General features: G+C 48.2%; 1 protein-coding gene across 1 annotated transcript in view; it reads left to right on the forward strand.

Moving 5' to 3' along the window:
- LOC135897917 (branched-chain alpha-ketoacid dehydrogenase kinase-like) overlaps positions 1-21,942 on the forward strand; it is a 114,111-nt gene that overhangs the window by 59,410 nt on the left and 32,759 nt on the right. The window contains exon 6 of the mRNA XM_065426607.2: positions 6,689-6,787. Coding sequence (XP_065282679.1) covers positions 6,689-6,787 — 99 coding nt within the window. The remainder of the gene's footprint in view (positions 1-6,688; positions 6,788-21,942) is intronic.

Raw genomic sequence — 21,942 nt, forward strand, 5'->3', positions numbered from 1 at the left:
AGAATTTCTTCCGGCCAATTACGAGTGGCGTTTGAGGAGAGAGCTGGAGCTTCGTACTCAGCATCCGGACGAGTCCCTGCTGGAATATGTTCGAGCGATGGACGAACTTTATCGTCTCGCGAACCCTCACGCCACCGATGCAGAGAAAGTTGAGCGTGTCACACGGCAGGCACACCCCACTTTCGCGGCCTACTTCAGAGGATGTAGGTTTACAGACCTAGACGAACTCGCCGCCGAGGCGAAGCGCATCCAGGGGGACATCCTCGCGGCGCGAGCATACCGCCCGCCTCCACCCGCGGCGCTGTCACTCGAGCCTCGCTGCGCGTGGAACGGCGGCGCGATCACTTGCCACTCGTCTAGAGTCGACGCGTCGGCATCGTTCGCGGAGCAGCAGGTCCAGCGTAGTTGGGAGTTATCGGACCGCGCTTTGGACCCGTACGCCTACGCGCTGAGAACGGCACCGACTAATGCCGCACTCAGCGCGCCGCGACAGGAACTAGAGGCCGATGCGAGACTGGAGGAGCGGCACACGCCGACCGCAGTTCAAGGAGGCTACGGCGGGCCGGAGTGGAGCGACGGCCGCCCAGGCCACCGAGGCTTCAGCGGCCGCTGCTACCAATGCGGCCGACCAGGGCACATCGCCCGAGACTGCGGCCGCACGCCGGGCCGAGGCCGAGCGCGCGGCTCGGGAAACGGGCGAGGCCGCCGGTGATCCACCTTGGGTCCCGTGCGGCAATGTCAAACATAGCCGGCAGTATCGAATTACTTGCGCCTTCGGCTTGTCGCGTAGGAGGTGTTGCGGGCTCGCAGGCGCCGTTCATCGAGCTAACGATAGCCCGAAAGAAATTCGCTGCATTACTGGATACCGGAGCAAGCGCTTCGTTATTTGGTGACGAGGTGTTGCATCATCTCCGCGAGAACAACATCCGCTTGAGAGATAATGGCACCACCTTCCGACTTGCTTCCGGCACAGCACAATCCAGCGGTGCAGCTAGGTTAGTGATCCGTTGGGAGAAACGCGTCAGGCGACAACGCCTCGTACACCTCCCGGGTTTATCAGTGCCTGTTATTTTGGGTCGAGACTTTCTCGTCAAGTCGGGCATCGTAATAGACATCGGCAACGGAGGTTACCGAGAGAACGGAACGGGTGCTTTAAAGCTTTTCGCAAAAGCGCCCGTGGCAGCGGAGACACGACAGTCTCCGGGCGCAGCGCGAGTGGGCCACACCCGGCCACAGCCAAGCGAGCGGACCGTAATCGGCGCAGGCGAGGAGAGAGACACGGTGGCACAACAGTGCGCCACTGTTCTGCGAGGAGTAACGCACCCGCTTTTGTCAGATGTCAATATGCCGGAGAGAGAACGGGCACGACTGTCGTCGCTGTTGTACGAATACGACGCGATTTTCACTGACCGTCCGGGCCGCACTACGCTAGTCAGGCACAGGATATACACGGGTGACGCTGCGCCATGGAAATGTAATCCTCGGCCGATCAGCTTGACTAAGCGGAAAGCACTGGATAGCGCCTTAGACGAACTCATCGACACAGGCGTGGTGGAAAGGTCGAACAGCCCATGGGGCTTCCCGGTAGTTCTAGTCCCGAAGAAAGACGATACCTATCGCCTTTGTGTAGACTACCGCAGGCTGAATGAGGTTACGAAGAAGGATGCGTACCCTCTACCCTCCATTTCCTCTTTAGTGTCTAACCTAGGCGGGGCGAAGTACTTTACGACGCTCGATGCTAGTCGTGGATACTTTCAGGTCGAAATGGACGAGCGTGACAAAGAGAAAACGGCTTTCACTTGTCACCGGGGGCTCTTTCAATTTAAGAGAATGTCTTTTGGTTTGGTCGGAGCTCCCGCTACTTATCAAAGGTTGATGGACCGAGTGCTAGGAGACGCGAAGTGGCAACATGCCCTCGCATATCTGGACGACATAGTGGTTTATTCGAAAACATTCGAGGAGCACTTGCGCCACTTGAGAGACGTCCTAGACAAGCTGAGGTCCGCGGGTATCACGCTGAACCCGAACAAAGCTCAGATAGCTGCGAGCAGAATAGCGCTGTTGGGATTCACGCTGGACAACGGCCGCATCCTGCCGAGTAAGGATAAGCTCGAGGCTATACTGAAGTACCCGTCGCCGAAAGATATGGGCGAACTAAGGCGCTTTCTGGGATTGGTGAACTTTTATCGCCAATTCATTCCAGACTGCGCGGCAGTGCAAGCGCCTTTGACGAAGCTCTTGAGGAAAGACGAACGGTGGACTTGGGGACAAGAGCAGGAGGCGGCACTGCGGGGCCTCACGAAGGTGCTCGCTGACACGGCCGAATTGCAGCTGCCCGATTTGAATAGGGAGTTTGTGATTCAAACAGACGCAAGCGACCTAGGCTTAGGTGCAATTTTGCTTCAGGAGCACGGAGGCACTCTCCGACCGGTTGCGTTCGCGAGTCGTTCGTTGACGCCGGCCGAAAGGAACTACTCGGTGACAGAGAAGGAGTGCCTCGCGATAGTTTTCGCTCTGCGAAAGTTCGACTATTACGTCGATGGAGTGGCATTCAAGATTGAGACTGACCACATGGCTCTCACTTGGTTGAGGCGCCTGAGCGAGCCGAGTGGCCGCCTGGCGCGTTGGGCACTGCTGCTGCAGCGGTACGACTTCACCGTGCGCTACCGCAAAGGAAAAAGCAATGCCGCAGCTGACGCACTTTCGCGAGCGCCAGTACGAGGCGATGGAGAGGCCCAAGTAAGGGACGCGGAACAACCGTCGATCCTGGGCGAGAGCGTGAACCACGTAGATGTTGTCGGTTCCGCAGGAGTCGTCTTTAGCAGAGAGGAGCTGTTCGACGCTCAGCAGAAGGACCCGTTTTGTCGAAAAGTGCTCGACGAGCTCCGGGAGCAGGGTGGCGCGGCCGCCGCGCACATGGAGGCAGCTGGTATTGCTGTCGGTGCTAAGCGCTCGGGATCAGTTGGTAATGCTGTGAGTGCGCTGGATTCTTATCTGCTGAATTCCGACGGCCTCCTGCTGAGGTATATCCCCACCGAGGACGACACAAGTGAGGCGTTTAAGGTGGTGATACCGCGCGTGCTGCGAGGAGCACTGCTACGCTACTTTCACGACTCATGTATCGCTGGGCACGCGAGCGGCCCCAAGACTTACATTAAGTTGTGTCGCCTCGCTACCTGGCCAGGCATGAAACGGGACGTGATGCGCTACGCCCGCTCATGTCATGTGTGCCAAAGCGTGAAGCCCCGAGGTGGACAACCGCCCGGCCTCATGCAGCCTATCGACAGCCAGACTCCCTGGCAAATCGCGGCGTGTGACGTCATGGGACCGTATCCCACCACACCGAGCAGGAACAAATTCTTGCTTGTAGTCACAGATCACTTCAGTAAATGGGTCGAACTTTTTCCCTTGCGAAAACTGACGGCACGAGTGATCATGGATAAGTTGATCGAGGTTTTCACCAGATTTGGCTATCCGGAGCAGTTGATAACGGACAATGCGTCCTACTTCACTGCGAAGGTTTTCGTCGACTCGTGCGCTGCACTTGGCATTAAGCACAAGAAAACGACAACTTATCATGCTCAGTCGAACCCCACTGAACGGGTCAATCGCAACATTAAGCACATGCTTGTCGCGTTCTCTGAAAGACATAAGGACTGGGATACCTACCTTCCAGAGATCGGGTTTGCATTGCGATCGACAGTGAACCGCTCGACTGGGTATGCGCCTTCTTCTCTCAACCTGGGGAGAGAGCTGCCGAATCCGATGGATAGAGTTCTCGCGGATCGCAGCGGAATGTCGGTCGCGCCGGCAGCACGAGCTGAATACGCGACGCACCTACGTGACAAGATGACGGAGGCTTTACGCAAAGCACGCCGTAATCTTCGCACTGCTAGGGCGCAACAGAAGGCGCAGTACGACCGCTCGCATCGGAACGTCCGCTACGAAGTGGGCGATCTGGTGCTTCGGCGCCAGCACGTTCTCAGCGATTCTAGCAAACAGTTCGCTGCCTCGCTGGCGCCGAAGTGGACCGGGCCGTATCAAGTACGAGAGAAGGTTTCCTCGCTTGTTTACCGGCTCGAGAGCATGAAAGGGAAGCCGATCGGCGGGCCGGTACACGTATGCGACCTGAAACGCTACGTGCCGCGTGATGAGCAGTGGGATGAAGATCAGACCCTCCCTCAACCGCGGTCGGTGAGTGAGAGCAGCCAGAACCGAACGGCGAGCCCGCAGCCGCGCTACAACTTGCGTAGCAGGCGGAAGTGATCCGGCGGCTATATTTGCGTAGCCCGATGACTGCGAGGACCAATAGTAAGTCCGGGCCGTGCTGGCACCGTGTTAGTTCCTGCCGGGAAGCGAACGTCTAGCGACAGCAGAGCGCAGAGTATTGACGTCGAGCCGTCGTTCCAGTCTTCAAGCAACCACGCAGACTACGACGGGAATGTGGCGTGAACGATTCAACGTGTTTGCATGCGGTGTGTGCATTGACTAAAGACTTGCGAGGGCCAGTGCGGTGTGCTGTGAGTCGATGATGCGGACGACCATTCCCTTCGTAACGGGCGTTGACGGTGTTCCCGGATCCGGCCAATCATGCTGCTTATCACAATTTCGTACTGTGCAGTGGACTAATCCAATTTTCTGAAGCAGGAAACAAGACACGGCCGTGCGAACTGCCTGCAGTACTCGCGGGTACAACTGACGCACCGGCAGCGCTACGCTGGCCTTGCAGCCGCACGAACCACTACCTGGCGCCCAGCAAGCGACCGCCCGGCTGGTGCAGCCGACACCTGGGGCGCGGCACGGAGAGCCGCCTTCGAGCCCCGACTACGATCCGCCTCGCAAGCCCGAGCAGTGCCGCTGACTGGACACCTTCGAGTCGGCATCAAGTATCTGCCACCTGAGGCCTACAGCAACGCAAGCCCGACGCTCAAAGCCGGCGTGTGCCACGCTGCCTTGATCGCCAACCTTGGCAGGAACTCCAGCAAACGGGCGCCCGAACCCCTCGGGCGTACCTAGGTGCCAGCATCAACGTACGGGGGGCTTCTTAAGGGGAGGAGGATGTGGGGAGCACACGCGCCCATCTTCCCCCGCGCCGTCGCGTCGAGCGCCGGCATAGACCGGGGAGAGGCGCACTGTGCCCTCTCCCGATTCTCCATCGCTCTCGCGACGCGCGCGCGCCCTTCCACCCCCACTCGCGGGCGGGTAGCTTACGGGCGAGGAGGACATTCCCCTCGCCCAGGTAAAAAGGTACAAAACAGCGCGACCGGGGGAGACTCTCTCTCTCTGAGGCCGGACCCCTAACCTGCCGGACTGGAGTACCTGCTGCAACCCGTGAGTGACCACGTTGCCTGACTATCCCGGGCAACGAGGCCAGCCTATTTATTACTATTACAGAGAGGACACCCCTCTGCCAGTGTTCTTTATTGCCAGTAGCAATAAACGTTGTTACCGTTGACACCGCTGTTTGCCTTATTCGTCCGAACCCGGCGTAGCCGCGATTCCCGCGCTACGGGTTGGGAGTACCACGGAGCGACTGCGTGGGGCTAGATCCGGAGCTCGCCTTCAGCCCTAGCCGCCTGCAAAGTGGAACCCCCACAAGCTAAAGGTACAAAACATGACAAGGGCCCTTGCTCCATGCATCTCTAGCTGACAAAATGCATATGCGTGCTATGCATTCATTTGTGCCAGTGTACTGACTTGTTTTCTTTTCACTGTCACTGCAACTGCACAATGTAAACATTAAGTACAATACGTAAAGCACAAGATGTGTGAGGTAACACTTAAACAGTAATCAGATTCAGAGATTCTCAATAAAAAAAAAAAACATGTATTCATGGATGTATTCATGGATGTATTCAAGCTTTCGAATCGGGTAACCTAGCCCACGAGGCTGCCTCCATTCTGGAAAAGAGAACAAACCCTGGCACTCACTTCATCTCTTGGTTTCCCGCCCATATGGGTGCGGACGTTCATCAGAACATACCTAACCTCAACGAGCTTGCCCATGACCGTGCGCGAGATCTAACACGCCGCGGCGGCATGGAGGCCTTATGGGGACAGGATGAAATCCAGCAGAACGATCCGCTCCTTACTTTTCACGAGATAACATCTCACTATCGGCTTAGCAGAAGGGCCTATCCTCTTCCTCACCCGAAGTTGGACAGGTCTCAGACAGTTTTACTTAGAATGCTCCAGACGGGCTCATTCCCTTCGCTGGGCTTTCTCAGCCGTATCTACAGAGACGTCGATTCAAGCTGTCCGGACTGCAATGAGATCTATTGTTCCTTAGCGCACATGCTATGGCAATGCCCCGCGTTACCTAACGGCCCTCTCTCCAGCGAAGCCGACTGGGAAGAAGCACTCCGGAGCCCATCGCTCCAGACACAACTAGAGGCAATCCAGAGGGCCCGAGAAAGGGCGGAACATCACGGCGTTCCTGCCCCGACTTGGACGCGGCCAGCGGCTTCCGCGAGTCCCCGATAGGGGCCTCCGCTGAAGCTCCTCAGGATCAAATAAAGTTCGTTGTCTGTCTGTCTGTCTGTCTGTCTGTCTGTCTGTCTGTCTGTCTGTCTGTCTGTCTGTATTCATGGATTGTTGCTCTGACATTCTGTATCATGAATGGTGAATGCATGCCAAAGCATGTGTTCAGCATGCTTCAGTGCCTGAGAGTGTTTTCATTTCTCTGCAGCAAGATGAACTGGTGAAGACTTTCCTTGACCGTACCCTGACATCGCGCCTCGGGATGCGGATGTTGGCTGAACACCACATAGCCCTGCGCAAGGACAGGGTGAGTTTGCTTGATGGTGCTTTTTTGCGTGTGGATGTCTTTGTGAGTCATTATTTATTGTGTAACACTTTATAGATGAGGTGCAGATGCTAAACATTCCGTGCATTCTTATAAATTATGGCATTTGCACATATCTATGTAGTGTGACACACTGTTACTTGGCACGTTATTATTTACTGAATTAGAAAATAAAATGACCAAAACAAATACAAACGTGCACTGAATAACATGATATAGTACTGACAAAAAAAAGTATTTTTTTTGTAAGTGTAATGAATGTTGGCAGGCAGAAATCTCCATAGGAACACATATTCTGATGTTGTCATGAAGAAATTGGGAAATTATTTGTGGCATTATCTTCTCTAAGGATAACATGCGGAGAAGTCGTAACTTATACTTGTGCAGTGAACTTATTAAACATTGCATTTAGTAAGGTTGGTTGTTTTGAAAGCTTATGGCATGTGTGATTCCTGATAAACTTGCATTGCTGTGTCATCTAGCAACAAGCAGCTGCTGTTGAGACATCACTTAGGCACTTGTGTGTTTGAAACTCCAGTTGAAAGCATGCTCTTCAGGAAATCAGCGGCACAAAGTACACACGCACAGAGAGCACATGCAACAGATTGGGTACTACCGTGTTTATTCAGAACATTTCCTTTTAATGTGATTAACAGTCCTTTCCTACTTGAGACATTTTGAGCCTGTCTGTCTTATATATCTAGCCTCTTACCCTGACACAATGACTACCTGAAAATGCTGCATAGTATCATAAATAATGAAACAAAATGTAACTTTGAGGCCTACATGGAATACAACACAGCACGCCCAACACGCAACAAACATAACTCGGCAATCGTAGTTCCACGGTGCCAAACGAAAGCTTACCAGTTTTCTTTTTTCCCTAAAACAATATCTGAATAGAATGGGCACCTTCGTGATGTAGTCTGCATGACAAATGAAGTCTTTCGTATCTGCTGTCATGTCTTTGCTATAAACTTAGTATGCCTATGTTCACTTTTGTGCTTTGGTCTTTTATAAATGCAGGGGTTGTTTTTGTGTCAGTGTTTGCTATTATGTTTGCCTTGCTGCATCGTGATACCTACCAAAGGGATTATTTTTCTCTTTTTATAAATGCAGTGTGCGCTTTTGTATTAGTGTTTGCAATCATGCTTGCTTTGCTACGTGTTGAAACCCACCAAAGGGCCTATACCACTCCTGCCTTGGCTACCAAATGGCGGCTGGCAGTATTGAAAAAATAAATAAACAAAAAATAAAAAGTTGTCCACTAGCTTGAGCCACTAGGTATGTGCTCATGGTTGTGATGCCATCGGGGTCGTTCCATCCCTCTCATTCCGGCTTTGTAATCTGACTCTCATTATGCCGCCGTTGCCGCTCCTTCTAAGCTGACCCAATGGCCGAAGTAGTACACTAGCTTGGGCAACTAGGTGTGTGCTCGTGGTTGTGATATCATCGTGGTAGTTGTATCTTCGCCATGCCAGCTTTGTGACCCGGCCCCTGGTCATGCCCGCATCATGCATTCGTTCTCACACCACCGTCATGATGCTGTTGTGGTCGTTCCATTGTCATCAATCCAGCTTTGTCATCACACTCTCGTGATGCTTTTGTCGTTATACACTTTTTTGTCATTCAACAGTCCTCATACCGTTGTCAGGCCATCATTGTCATTGCGTCGTCATCACGCCATCGTCGCCATACAGGCTTCGTGGTACAGTAGTCACATCTTTGTCGTCACAAGCTTTTTGTCATTCAATTAGCCTGATAACATTGCCATGCCATTGTTGTCACTGCATCATTATCATACAGGCATCATCATGCATTCACTGTCATACTGTCGTTGTAATGCCGTCAGGCTCATGTCATTGTTGTCTTTCCAGCTTCGTCATCTGTCTGTCATTACGCCATTGTCACCATATACTGGTCATTATCGCATTGTCCTCATTTAGTCATCATGCTGTCTTTATACCATGGTCATCATTTAAGGATTATCATCTCATTATCATCGTGCTGTCGGCGTCATACCACCTTTTTCACTTCGTCAACGTCATTCCTTCTTCGTCATAATATTGTTGTCTCTGTGTCAGCATCCTATAGTTGGTGTCATCCCACCATGCTCATGGGCGACCTTGGCAAGCAACTGCCGCAGCAGCGGGGGATGATACTGGAGTATGTCGTATATAGCTGATGCAATGGAGAGGGAGAGGTCATAAATCAAAAGGGAGGTTAACCAGGCTGAGCACAGTAGGCTACATTTTACTAAAACTCTCAAAGTGACCACTGCAGATGTTAACAGACGTGAATTCGGAAATATTGTGTGTTGTTACATAGCTTGAATGCTAATAGCATTTTTGTTGACAGTTATCGAAATATCAGTTCTGCTGTAATTCTTTAAAATTATTATTTTTAATGTGATTAGCTTTCTTTGCCTACTTCAGCTGTTTTGAGCTTATTTATCAATCGATGTAGCATTTTACGTTGACACTGTAGCCAAAGTATTTCGCCAACTTAGGCAACTACCGTATTTTCCGCAGTATAAGACTAGTTTTATTGGTGAAATTTTTATCGGTACAGCTTTATACACCGGTGCAACTTATATAAGGCATTTTCATTTCTTGGAAAAAATTTTGCCCATTTGGATGACATGGCCACACGAGACGCGATAGGTTGGCCTCCTTTGGCAGTTGCTATAGGTTGTGTGCATGCTATGGAGGTACCGGATTCTTCTCGTGATCAAGTTGACGAGTGCAATGCGAGAAGGGTGAAGCAGCAACGCAAGCGGTGGCAGGCCGGAGTCCACCAACTTGATCGTAAAGTTGGTCGCATCTGCAGATCGCTTTCAAGTTAAGGTACATATGCAGCGCGCCACTGTGCAAACTATCCAGTTGCTACCAGAGCAAAAGCCGCTGCACCCCCCCCCCCCCTCCCGCAGTGCAGCCTGCCTGCTTTCCACCCTTCTGCGCAATTTGCAGCACACATGCAGCATATACGATGCGCGGGGACGATGTCATCACCCTTGGACTTTATGCGGTACATAGCGGCGACCAGGACAGCAGAAATGCGCCTGTAGTGTTCGCATCATTGCTTGCGCGTGACCCACGCTCAGGATGTGAAACGTCACAATCTTTTTTTTAAATCACTTACCGAATGAACAGGCATGTCTTATACACTGGTGCGGCTTATATACGTATTTTTTTTAATCTGCCGTATTGAGGGCAGATTGAGGGCAGTGCGACTTACACAGTGAAACCTTGTTAAACTGTAGTTGACCAGAGCTTGGAAAAAGTATGTACTAAATGGCAGTGCTGCTTAACCGAAATAGCATGAGATCGCCCACTTACCTGTGAAAAACGGAAGAGAGAGTGTGATGAAAGGAAAAAAAACATGCAGTATTTATTTACTTTGCGTGACAAAAGTGTTATTTTCGTTTGATGCCATGGTGGCCTAGCAGCGACGGTGGCCTCGAACCTACTGAAGTTGCGAGCCAGCTTTTCAACCAGCACCTTCTTCTCGGCAAACACTCTCATTGCAGATTCCTCGTTAGTGTTGCATACTCTCCATGCACGGGCACGGTAGCGTTGCAGAAGTCGTGGAGCACCTTTTTATTGCGGGGTACTGTTCTCGTCGCGACAATTGCATTCGTGAGGCTGACGTAGTGCGCAACTTCTGCCACTGTCGGGCCTGAATCGCCCGTGCTGTCGCTTTCCGTGTCATCCTTATCACTAGCGCTAGGTGATACTTCGGCAAAACAAAGGCAACGACAGCGAAAAGTCGAACCTCGCAGCCGGCATTTATTCGCGGTTGCGGCAGCGCTGCCAAGCAACACATTCCAAATGCCACACACCGTAGTCAACAGTAGAACCATGTCCCGTGCCAGTGCCAACTTCTTTGTGTCACGTTCGACAACATGAATGATGTCTAATTTTTCTTCTATGCTGAGCACCCGGCCTCTTCTTTATCTGAGCGTTGGCATGACGCGAGTCCTCGCTTACATGATGCCACAACGCTCTCTGGGATGGCTCCGAAATGATGTTGATGTTGATGTGGCTTTACGCGCAAACGCACAGGGCGTTTGGAAGCCATTGTTCAGATCTCTGAGGCTTGTTGTTCTGCCGGGCCGCCCGATGGAAACGAAGCACTGCCATGTTTGCGCAACAAAACGTGGAAACACTACGTGTTAACCGATACGTGCGCAATAAGCTGGGACGGTTTGTGCAGATACAAAATACATTATGTTCAATGGCTGCTGAGTTGGGAATTTGACTTTACTACTTTTAAAACGAAACTACTGTTTAAGGTGGTACGGTTTAACGAGGTTTCACTGTATATTGGAAGATATGGAAGGTATGTGCGCTTGATTTGTTTTACGGTACACCGGAATGTACGGTAGGTATATAGGCTTGATCTTGATGCCGTCGTGGTCGTCGCATCGTCATCACGCCAGCTGTGTCACCCGAGTCTTGTCATGCCGTCGTCATCAAACACTCGTCACGCACTCGTTGTTGCACCTGCGTCGTGATGCTCTTGTGGTTGTTCCATCGTCGTCTATCCAGCTTTGTGATTATGCACTTTTTGTCATTCAATTGTCTTCATACCTTTGTCATGCCATCGTTGTCAATGTGTCGTCATTACACCATCGTCATACAGGCTTTGTGATACAGTCATTGTCATGCCTTTGTCATCAAACACTTTTCCTCATTCAGTTGTCCTCATACCATTGTCATGTCATCGTTGTCATTGCATCGTCATGTATTCATTGTCATAACATTGTCGTCATGTTGTCGGGGTCATGCCATCGCTGTCTTTCCAGTTTCGTAATCCGTCTGTGGTCATACCGTCGTCGTCACACCACCATCATCATCCTACACTCGTCGTTATGCCATTGTCCTCATATTGCCAACGTCACGCTGTCGACCTTATACCATGGTCATTATTTAGAAATGGTCATCTCGTCAAACCACCGTCATTGCTCCATCTACGCAATTTGTTCTTCGTCATTCTATCTCGTCACTGCATCAGTGTCTTACAGTCATCGTCATCTGCCATGCTCATGGGCAACCTTAGCAAGCAAGTGCCATAGCATTGTGGGACGTTACTGGAGTATATCACCTATAGCTGAAGCAATGGAGAAAGAGAGAGAGGTCATAAGTAAAATGCAGGAAGGTTAACAAGATTGAGCCCGGTAGGCCATACTGCACTGCAGCTATTGAATAAATGCGAATTCAAAAATATGGTGTGTTGCTGCATAGCTGGAGTGCTAATTGCATTTCTGTTTACAGTCATCGTGAGACGAATTCCGCCATAATTTTTTATGCACAGGCAAGTCAAATGATCGTGGCGAACATGCTAGAAAACAATCTTTGGATTAGAATCTGATGGGAGCTAATACATATAATCTTTCAGTCTACCACAAGGTAGCTACAGAAACAAAGCCCTTAAAGGTAAATAGAATGTGCATTCAAAGTGATTAACATAGCATGAACTATAGAGAACAAACAAAGTTGAATGGACTGTTAGCTTTCTGTAATCTCTTACACTGTGATGAAGCACCAGTCAATAGCTCTACTGAAAAAAACTAAGTTTTTGTTGGTCATTTTTCAGTGATAAGTACTATTTTCTTGTCACCTTTAGTATTCCGAGCCGGAAACATTTGTATCACAGATGCTTGAAAGCTGCTGACCGACAATATCATTAAAGATCATTAAAGATCTATATAAGCAGTCTTTTTGTTTATTGTATATGAACATTTCAACATGTTTTCCTTGCACTATTTCTAGCTTTTGGGATATAGTCGAATCTCGTTAATTCGAACATGCTTAATTCAAACTTCTGGTTTTCTGGTTTATTCAAACTGACACCATAGTCCCATCAAAGTTATGTGTGTTTCAATGGGCGTAAACGGCTGGTAATATGAACGCGCAAGCATTTGCGACAGTTAATTCGAACATACTGCACTCCGACAATAATCTCAGCAGTGCACCAAATGACGTGATGGCACCTCCGACAAGCATTGCTGTGACCCTGCCATAGAGGAAAGGCTTAGGAGGGGCCCCTCAACGGTGCATGTGGGGGTAAGAAAAAGTGGCAGAAATTTTGCCCTCTCTCGAATGGCAAGGTCACCGTTTCTGCATCATGCCATAATACCCCAGCCACACTAGTGTCAAAATGCGTGCCGGGAGAGGGATTTATCCTGGGTCGATTTTTCGTGCCTCGCTACTGCGGCAAGCTACTGCGGCTCGCTGCTGTGGAGGCCCTGTTCTGGCCTTGCCAAGTCCGCTGCTTCGGTGGCAGTTTAAGTGGCAGAGGTAATTGGCAACATCCAGCGTGCTGGTGGGAAAGCAAATCCACTTCCCTCCCGCCCTTCCTCCCAACTCCCTTCTAACTCCTTCATATTCGACAGTCTCTGCATGCGCCCACCTCCACACCAGCCCCACCGGCCTGGCGCCAGCTTAGCTCGCTCCTTGAAGTTTCGTTTTCTGCCATTATCGGGGGAAGCGAGCAATGGCTGGCATGGGCAGTTTCGTGGTCCTCGCTCGCTGTGTACTTGCGCGCCGCATTATTTCACGACTCGCACCGTTCATGCATTGTGCTATGGTGCACGAATACCTCAAAAACAAGTCCTTCCTTTAATTTGAAGTTTTAATTGGAACAAACTTTGTCTCCTTCAACTTCTAATTATCGAGGTTCAACTGTCGGATCTCACTGGAGATACTGCAGCAAAGATCATTGTTTTGATTATTGTGCATCTAGAAGTTGTGGCATTTGCTTTTTCTTGTGAATTTGGCAACAGTAATTTTTCGCTACCTACTCTTGAACCTTCATGTTAAATCAAAGAGTGTTGTTGCTGCTGTAGTTATGAGCTTCACATCAATGTCTGTGGTTCTTTCAGCATCAGTCTGCAGTGGCTGTTTTGCCTTATGTATTTCACTATTTGAATTCTCCTGAAGAAATGGGAACAGTTTTGCAAATTGTTTTCTTTTGTTTTTCTGTTTTGCAGCTTTAGATAATATTGTCTTTTCTGTTGCTCATCGTAATAGATGCAGACATCAGAGTTTGGCGAACGTTTTAACTCTGGCCCCGCATTTAATTATTCAGTCCACATGCATATAGGTGATTTCTAAGTTTTTTTATGCAACAATCATAATAATTTTAACGACTTTCACTGCAGGTAATTGAAAAAGTAAGATTGACATGACTGCTGGTTGCACAGATTTTACTTTGGTGATCACAGGAAGTACTGTTAAGATGACGGGCTTGATAATTTTATTTCCGATTACATGTGATGCCACTTCTGAATTGAGATAGTCAAATATCTGTAGGAGGAATTCACATCACGTCACTCACTAGGTGCGCTGGTGTTTAACCAGGTGTGTTGGTCTTTACCATCGTGCTGGTCATGCTTTTATATTAGCAGTATGCGTATTGTGATTGTTCTGCACACATATTACTGGTCACACATCACGTGCATGTAGTTGAGAGCACCTGTCACAGCACTTCATTCTTTCTGCTTTCTTATCCATGCAAGGAAGTCTAGGACAGCACAGGGGAAGCATTTGTTTTTATGTATTGAAATTTAGCACTAATTATAAATAAGAATTGAAGGGATCCTGAACCACCGCTCGGGCTTAGGGAAATGACCTAGTCCACGGATAGCATGCACTGCTGTGAGCTTCTTGGCCAAGTTTTGCAGCTGTGCACAGCACATGGAGCTCACAAGCACAGCACAGAGCTAGCTCTCTCTCAAATGCTCTCTTTTCAACAGAAGCCGGCTCCTCACTCTTTTTTGGATGCTTTATTTCTTACTATAGCAGATTCCCATACGGGGCTGCTAATGGCTGATAGCCGACATCAATCAAGAGCGGTGTTTGAGTGTGCTTGTCTCTACTGTTACTGTGTATATTTATTTTTTCACAAATTTATTAGCTGTCATTTATGTTAGCGTGATGTAAATATATCGTACATCAACCAGTGATTCAGGTGCATTTTTCTATTTGTTTTTTCTGTTTAAAGTTTCGAAACGATGAGCTTCACAGTTTTATCACTTTGTCTCATCATCATCATCGTCAGCCTAGTTATGCCCACTGCAGGGCAAAGGCCTCTCCCATACTTCTCCAACTACCCCGGTCAGTTACTAATTGTGGCCATGTCATCCCTGCAAACTTCTTAATCTCATCGGCCCACCTAATTTTCTGCCACCCCCTGCTACCCTTCCCTTCCCTTGGGATCCAGTCCGTAACCCTTAATGACCATCGGTTATCTTCCCTCCTCATTACATGTCCTGCCCATGCCCATTTCTTTTTCTTGATTTCAACTAAGATGTCATTAACTCGCGTTTGTTCCCTCGCCCAATCTGCTCTTTTCTTATCCCTTATCCCTTATCTCATAGCATTGGTCAAATGAGTAAAGCATTACGCAGTGCATGCTGCACTTGTCGTTGCATATTGCAATGATGTTCATGAAACAAATGCACTTAGCATTGGTTGGCAGTGTGGTAAAATGCTGCAGCTAGCAAGTAAAGGTAGTTTCTTCATTTTCTTTCTTCTTTTTTTTGTCATCAGTTGCCCCTGCGTGCACTGAATGAAAAAGATGTAATAAGGAACGAGATTGGTTATGATTATGTGATCAAATAATATCCTGTGCATAAAATTGCTGTACAGCAAGAAATGTGCAGTACCAGGAAGGTTATAATTGTATCTATGTTTTAGCACTTAGTTTCGAACACCTTGCAGAGGTTTGCAGCCTTGACTGCGCTGCCAAAATATCATCAGAACGTGTTGAGGGATGGTTTCAGTGTGGTTTTGACATTCCTTAGCACAGCACGGTCGTCACTTGGTGAACTATGATCTGTGAATGCCTCCTGTGGATAACATCTTTTAGTTGACCTAGGTGAGAAAAAAGAATTTATTTTAAATAAAGTACTTTATGCATTTCAGTGTTTAGACACACCTTTGGAAATCATGATCTTGTTTCACTTGATGAGATTTCAGTTTTTTTTCTTTTGAACACTCCATCTGCTCATGATTGTTTCATGGCCTGTAATAGCATCAGGTAGCGTCCGAACATTACCACGTCATTCTAGGGTCTCTCTCTCATCTCTTCTTTCTTCATTTTCTTCTACGTCACCCATCGTGTATGGCCCTTAATGGTTCCTTTCTTCTTATTATTTTGTTTTGACGGCATGTCAGATATCATGCGCGTCGCTTCTTCGTCGTCAGCTTCTTGCGCTCACCCATTCGCTCTCAATGTTAAGTTGTCTTCGCCACACCGCTTCCTTCATCTACGACACTGGCTTCGCGCACTGTCACTCGCTTACACACAACAAAGACATACCAAGCGGTCTGCACGCACCGAACATTCTTAAGCAGATGCCCCATTCCATTCCTTTAATCACTTTCCACACTTCCACGAAAAAAAAAAAGCTACAACCAAACTTGCCTTGGCTTTGTTAATTGTAGGGTTCGTAGTGGTTTTGGCCAACAACAGAAAAGGCGCCTTTCGATTCTTCTCGTCTGCACTCGTGGGCACGCAACAAATTGCGAGCTGTAATTATAGTGACCACGTTTACACTGATACGTAAGAAGTGTACCCTATTCATACGCTGACGCTTGTAACACAGCTAAGATGTCCGCCCACCCTTAGCGGAAACGTGCCGTATTAGGATAGTAGTGAAGACAAATGCCGCAGTTTCCGCAGCATGCCTGCCATGTGTTTCGATGTCACTGGCAGCTACACGCACCCATCTCTCTTTCTGTCCCCTCAAATTGGACACGACTACGTTATTGTCGCAAATTTGCAGATATTAGCAATATTATTCATTACTGATACGGAAGAAACTGTTTCAATATGCGTAACGTACTCACGAGAAGAGCAAAAATCACGTTCGGCTTACTCCACTCGCCGCCATATTTGTTTTGGTGTCCCGCACTGTTACAGCGGCAGCCGCCTGCTTGTTGACCTGTTGTCATCCCGCAGCAAACATGGGATGAGAAAAAGATTATTTTCACAGGAAATTTACCCGCATTATGATTGCACCCTTGAATGTGCATCAATTTTTTTTTACATAAAAGTGCAATCATTATGTGTGTACATAAGGCAGTTTTTTATGATGCAATGCAAAACACCCTCGATAGTGTTTGCACCTGCAGCAGTTGCTCTTAAAAGCACGTAGATATTCAGAAACAGAATTTTTTACCTATAAAAAAAGAAGCGTCCCTCCTCCAAAAACACTCGGAAGTGAGAGCGATGCCGATAGCCCGCCTCACAAATTGTGAAAGCCACCCATCATTTTGCTTTCACAGGAGTGAGTGCAGCTGGGATGAACCACCTACATTTCAACCTTTTCAACCACTTTTTAAAATAAAAAGCTGGTGCAATAAGTTTGCATTGTTGTACAGACCTTTCTTATATTTGTACTGCATTTTTCCCAAGTACTACACACCTGTGTCATGGCTGGTTGGCCCCCATCTTCGTTGTTTCAATAGACGAACCAAGCCAACTCAGTGAAAATAAAGGCTAAGGCAGTGCCATTTTTCTACTCACTACAAACAAAGTCCTATGTGATGGGTCGTGGGTTGATGAACTTGGATACAGGTAGCAAAGTCGTAGAAGGGACAAACATATATCAGCAGCAGACGGCAACAATTACACTTATGATGAGCTAGCAAGACACTGAACTATTTCTATAGTGATCCACGCAGTCCACGGCTCATGTGAGTTGTTAAAACGCGCGTCCTTACTGATATGATGAGTCGTCGTAAAATGGTCATTCTCAGTACTTGGTGACTAGGTGGGAGGCGTTGGCACTTGCAGACTTGCAACGCAGTTTCTATGACAAAATCGCACAGGCTGCTAGCGCACGAGCAGACCCTGAGCTGCTCGCGCGACCATACAGCAGGCCCACGCTGACAGCAATGCGGCCACGACCCCAGCAGGTGGGTTGTGCCGTACCCATTCACGGTGACTCATCAAAACCTCGCGCTCTCGACCAGGGTCACCTGCGACTGCCGGGCTCGAACGCTCATTCACCGCAGGAACAGCACCAACCTGTTGTGTCTGGTCCGCACCTTAGCTCTGGCCTGGAACGCTGGTTAACCGCAGGACACGCCAGACTCATCCCGCCTTATCTGGTAGTACTGGCTTGGTCCGTGTTGTGCCTCAGGTTGAACTAGTACACACCATGGCCAGCCTGGCAGTGCCAGCTCAGCCTTGTTCCGTTTCGAGAGCCGAGAGCTTCCATGCACGCTCGTCTCGAGCGCATGCATTCACTTCTTCTTCGTAGCTTCCATTGGCTTCTTCTATGTTGCCATACTAGTTTTTTACTACAGCCTACCTGCACTTTGTAAGGTACACAAAACCTATAACTGAAGAAAGTGTACTGCATTTTTATACTAATAAAAAGGCCAGGAAGCACATACACTAAAGAAAAGATCACGTGACGGGCCACTTATGCATCTTCATGCTTTTGCGGCGTGTGGTGCCAAGTCTTTTCTTTTTTGCCACATTTATTGAAAAATTAGATATATTAATCCACGTTTAATGGTAAAGACATGGCTCATATTAACCAATGCGATAGCCAAACTTTCCATCATAGGGGTTATCTCGATTCATGTTCTGAGCGGTTGTCTGTCCCTTTAATATGTACAGTGTGCTCTAAGAGAACCTCAGGGACCAGGGAAATATGTTTAATTTATCAAAAGTTCCATTTACCCAGAAATTGAGTTCAAGAGTACACAACGTGCTCTTTTATAAAGGGCAGGTGCTTTATTGCCCCCAGTAGTAGATAATAGATGTAGCATATGTAATTACAGTCGCCGACTGATTTTTCAGACTCCGAAAATTCGGACATGCTCGATTATTCGGTCTGCTTCACGGCACCGCCATTCTCCCCATAGACCACAGTGTATAACAACTGCCGAAAGTTCGGACACCTTCCAACCTCTCATCTGATTTTTCAGACACTCCTTGGGCCAACTCGCTAGAAAGCACCATGCACCGACTCTGACCGGTGCATGGTTCGACTTGCTAAACGCCATTTTTGTTTAAACGGAGCCTCCTAGCTGCCACATGAAGTGGTGCTACTGCAAATCCCCGCTCATCATCATCGTTTCTGCCTGGTTCGATAGAGTGGCTACAGCAGTTCCAGTCTTAGCTTAGTAAACCATGTCAAGACAATCCAGCAGCTGATATGTTTCTTTCTTCATGCACGGTGCTGTGAGTAGGCCACGTTTTTCGTTTGTGCGACTGGTGTCGTCAGGGTGGTGTTTGCTTTGTGTGCTGTGTAGAGGTTGTGGCGATCCAACGCAGCATATGGAAACATCGCATCAAGTGTCTAATGGCGCCGACAGTGCCCGCGCAGACTGTGCTGGGAAATGCTGGCAAGCACGTGCCGGGAGGCCTAGGATTTGTTGCCTTCCAATGTGCTCCCTACTGACGCCGAAAATGTTCTGCCGAGACCTGCGCAGTGGTTGCATTGCGATTCCGGACACCGTCTCATTTGACAGTTTCACAGGTGCTGACACTGCTGTACTGACATGCGCAGAACTCGACGATGGCGAGATCATTCGTCAGGTTTCTGTTGTGCCGCCGGACGATGACTCTGAGTCGGAAGATGACGCACCATGTGCTATGCTGCCGTCGCATGCGGAGCGTGTATAAGCAGTGACTGTGCTTTCAGCCGCCTATAGTGACCGTACTATAGTTATCTGATTGCACGTAAACGAAACAGCATGAAACAGGGCATTCACGATTTATGCAAGCCTACTGCCGTGCCCACATAAGTGCGTGGAAATAAAGGATTTTTTTTTTCTTAATCTGCTTTTTCGGACGCCTGTTCATTCGGAGATTTCTGCAGTCCCCGTGAGGTCCGAATAAACGGTCGGTGACTGTACAAGGGCTTTTCTCACAAACTTTCTACTTGCAAGCAGTCGCCCACTAGGAATAGGAAAGACCCCAATTACAAAAAAAGTGTAATTTAGTAAAGAAAAATAGCTGATTTATAGAAGCAACTGTGACCTTCTGAGTGCATTGTGCGGGCATTTCTGTGCTGTCATTTTAAATGCCAGGCAAGCTCACTGGTCACCAGCATTGCCAACACAAATAAATCCCAGTCATCTGCACTGACCATGGCACCAACAAAAGCCAGCAAAGGACACCTGGCAAAAATAAGCAGAACTGGCAAGAAAATCCTAAAAGTTAAGGTACAAATGCTCATGCATATCACAATGCTGCTGAGATTGGCTCCTGAGTTTTGTTTTTGGTAATATTTTCCGTTTTGTTTACCCTGCGTTGGAAAAATTGTGGTTCCATTTAACAAACTCTCTTTTTTCGTTGCCTTAAAGCGGTCCTGAACCATCTCTCACACTTGGTGAAAAATGCAGTCTGCAGATAGCATACGCTGCCGCGAACATATTGGCCAAATTTTGCAGTCGTGCATGGAGCTTGCAAGCAGAGCGCGAAGTTACGCATCTCTCAAACATGCTCTTTTCAAACAAGGCCTTCTCATCACCCACTTCGAAGCTGCCGGTGACTTTCATATGTGATCATGTTCAAAGTTCCCATTTACTGCTGCATTTATAGCTGGCATCAACTAAGAGGATGTTCGGATCAGTCCACTTCTTCCTACTGTTAGTGTGTATATTTATTGATGAAGTAAAGTAAGAAAAGATTGCTGTTGCATTTCGATAAGAATTATGTATTTGCGGAAGAAGCAGACTATCATCTGCTCATCCTCTGCCGCATAGAAATTAACTGTAGCCACCCTGCTTATTGGTGTCGTAGCCATTGGGTCTCGCTAACTTCAGTTAGTTTTGAATGCTCAACTAGCCTCGAGCTATGCAAAACCTAAGGTCAGACAACTAATACACTTGCCAGTGCGTGCTCGCTCCTGGCTAGACACCTTGTCAGACATTGCTTCATATTGAGCTCTTGACAGCGCTTCAAAATAGGAAAGTTGGATGTGGCTACTATCTGTCGGTCAAGCTTGTGCAGGACAAAGCTGATCCGCAACACCTATAGCATGGCCAGACAGAAACACGTGAATGCGAGTGCACACTCCAGCTTTATCTTGCACAAAGAAAATGGTGTGCATATGCACTACACTTGCATTAGTTGCACATAGCTGTGGTCTGCTGTGTAGTGTAGATACCGCATCCACAGTGGGTGCCGCGACGAGCCCGCTCGCTGCGCACACTGCGGCTCGCTGAGGACAACTACATTTGGCACGTCATTGGCACCAAAATCATATGTAGTGGGGTCTATGTGAACATCCAAAATCAATTTTGAACTGTGCGCCACGGTGACGCTTAGTAGGCAGAGCATTGTGAACATGCCCCGCCTCTTGTAGCCTTTGCAGTGCAAGGCATTGAAGGAGTGGGAGCACTGCGAAAGGGATCACGGGTGAACTTTGATTGTCAAAAATTTCACTTCTGCTGAAAACATTGAAGTACTTCTTGCTGCAAAGTATTTCTTTAATAGTCTAGTGTAAATTCAAATTAATTTCTCGACTTCGATAAAAAGTGTTTCAGGGCCCCTTTAATATAAAACCAACCAAATGTAAGGCTGTTCCGTATAAGTGGTAGTTTTGTTTAAGTGATATTCTTTTACCAAAGTCTACTGTATACCTAAACGAATGCAGCAAAATGATTTCAAGGAGTTTAAGGGCATGTAGGATCACATTTCACCAAAAGAGCTACTTCTGATGGAGAAGTAGAATACCTTTGTAAACTATAAAGGTTTCAAATGACTGGGCCTGCCCTCTTTTACCCTGCTACTGCTGTTAAATATTTTATTGCTGCAGTGGTTTAACTGGGCCTGCTCTCTTTTACCCTGCTTCTGCTGTTAAATATTTTATTGCTGCACTGGTTTAAATATCTGTGGTAATACTTTCCAAAATGAAAATGAGTTGCGAGTCAGTGCTGTCATGTTTCGTTCATGTTGTGTCCTGTGGTTTGCACTCTTTCAACTACAACAAACCGAGTCCAGTTAGTGTTCCTTCTCTTTGAGCAGATGCTCCCATGAGAGGGAGCTACCAGGCTGTTGTAGTAGGCTGCAGCATGGTGCACTTCCAGTGGTAGGGGTTGCAGTGTACAGTGTCCCTTGGGGGGGTGCCTAGAGAAAGCAGTAGCAGTGCTGTGGATGCATGT

The sequence above is a fragment of the Dermacentor albipictus genome, chromosome 2 (genome assembly GCF_038994185.2).
Source record: "Dermacentor albipictus isolate Rhodes 1998 colony chromosome 2, USDA_Dalb.pri_finalv2, whole genome shotgun sequence".
Classification (NCBI taxonomy): domain Eukaryota; kingdom Metazoa; phylum Arthropoda; class Arachnida; order Ixodida; family Ixodidae; genus Dermacentor; species Dermacentor albipictus.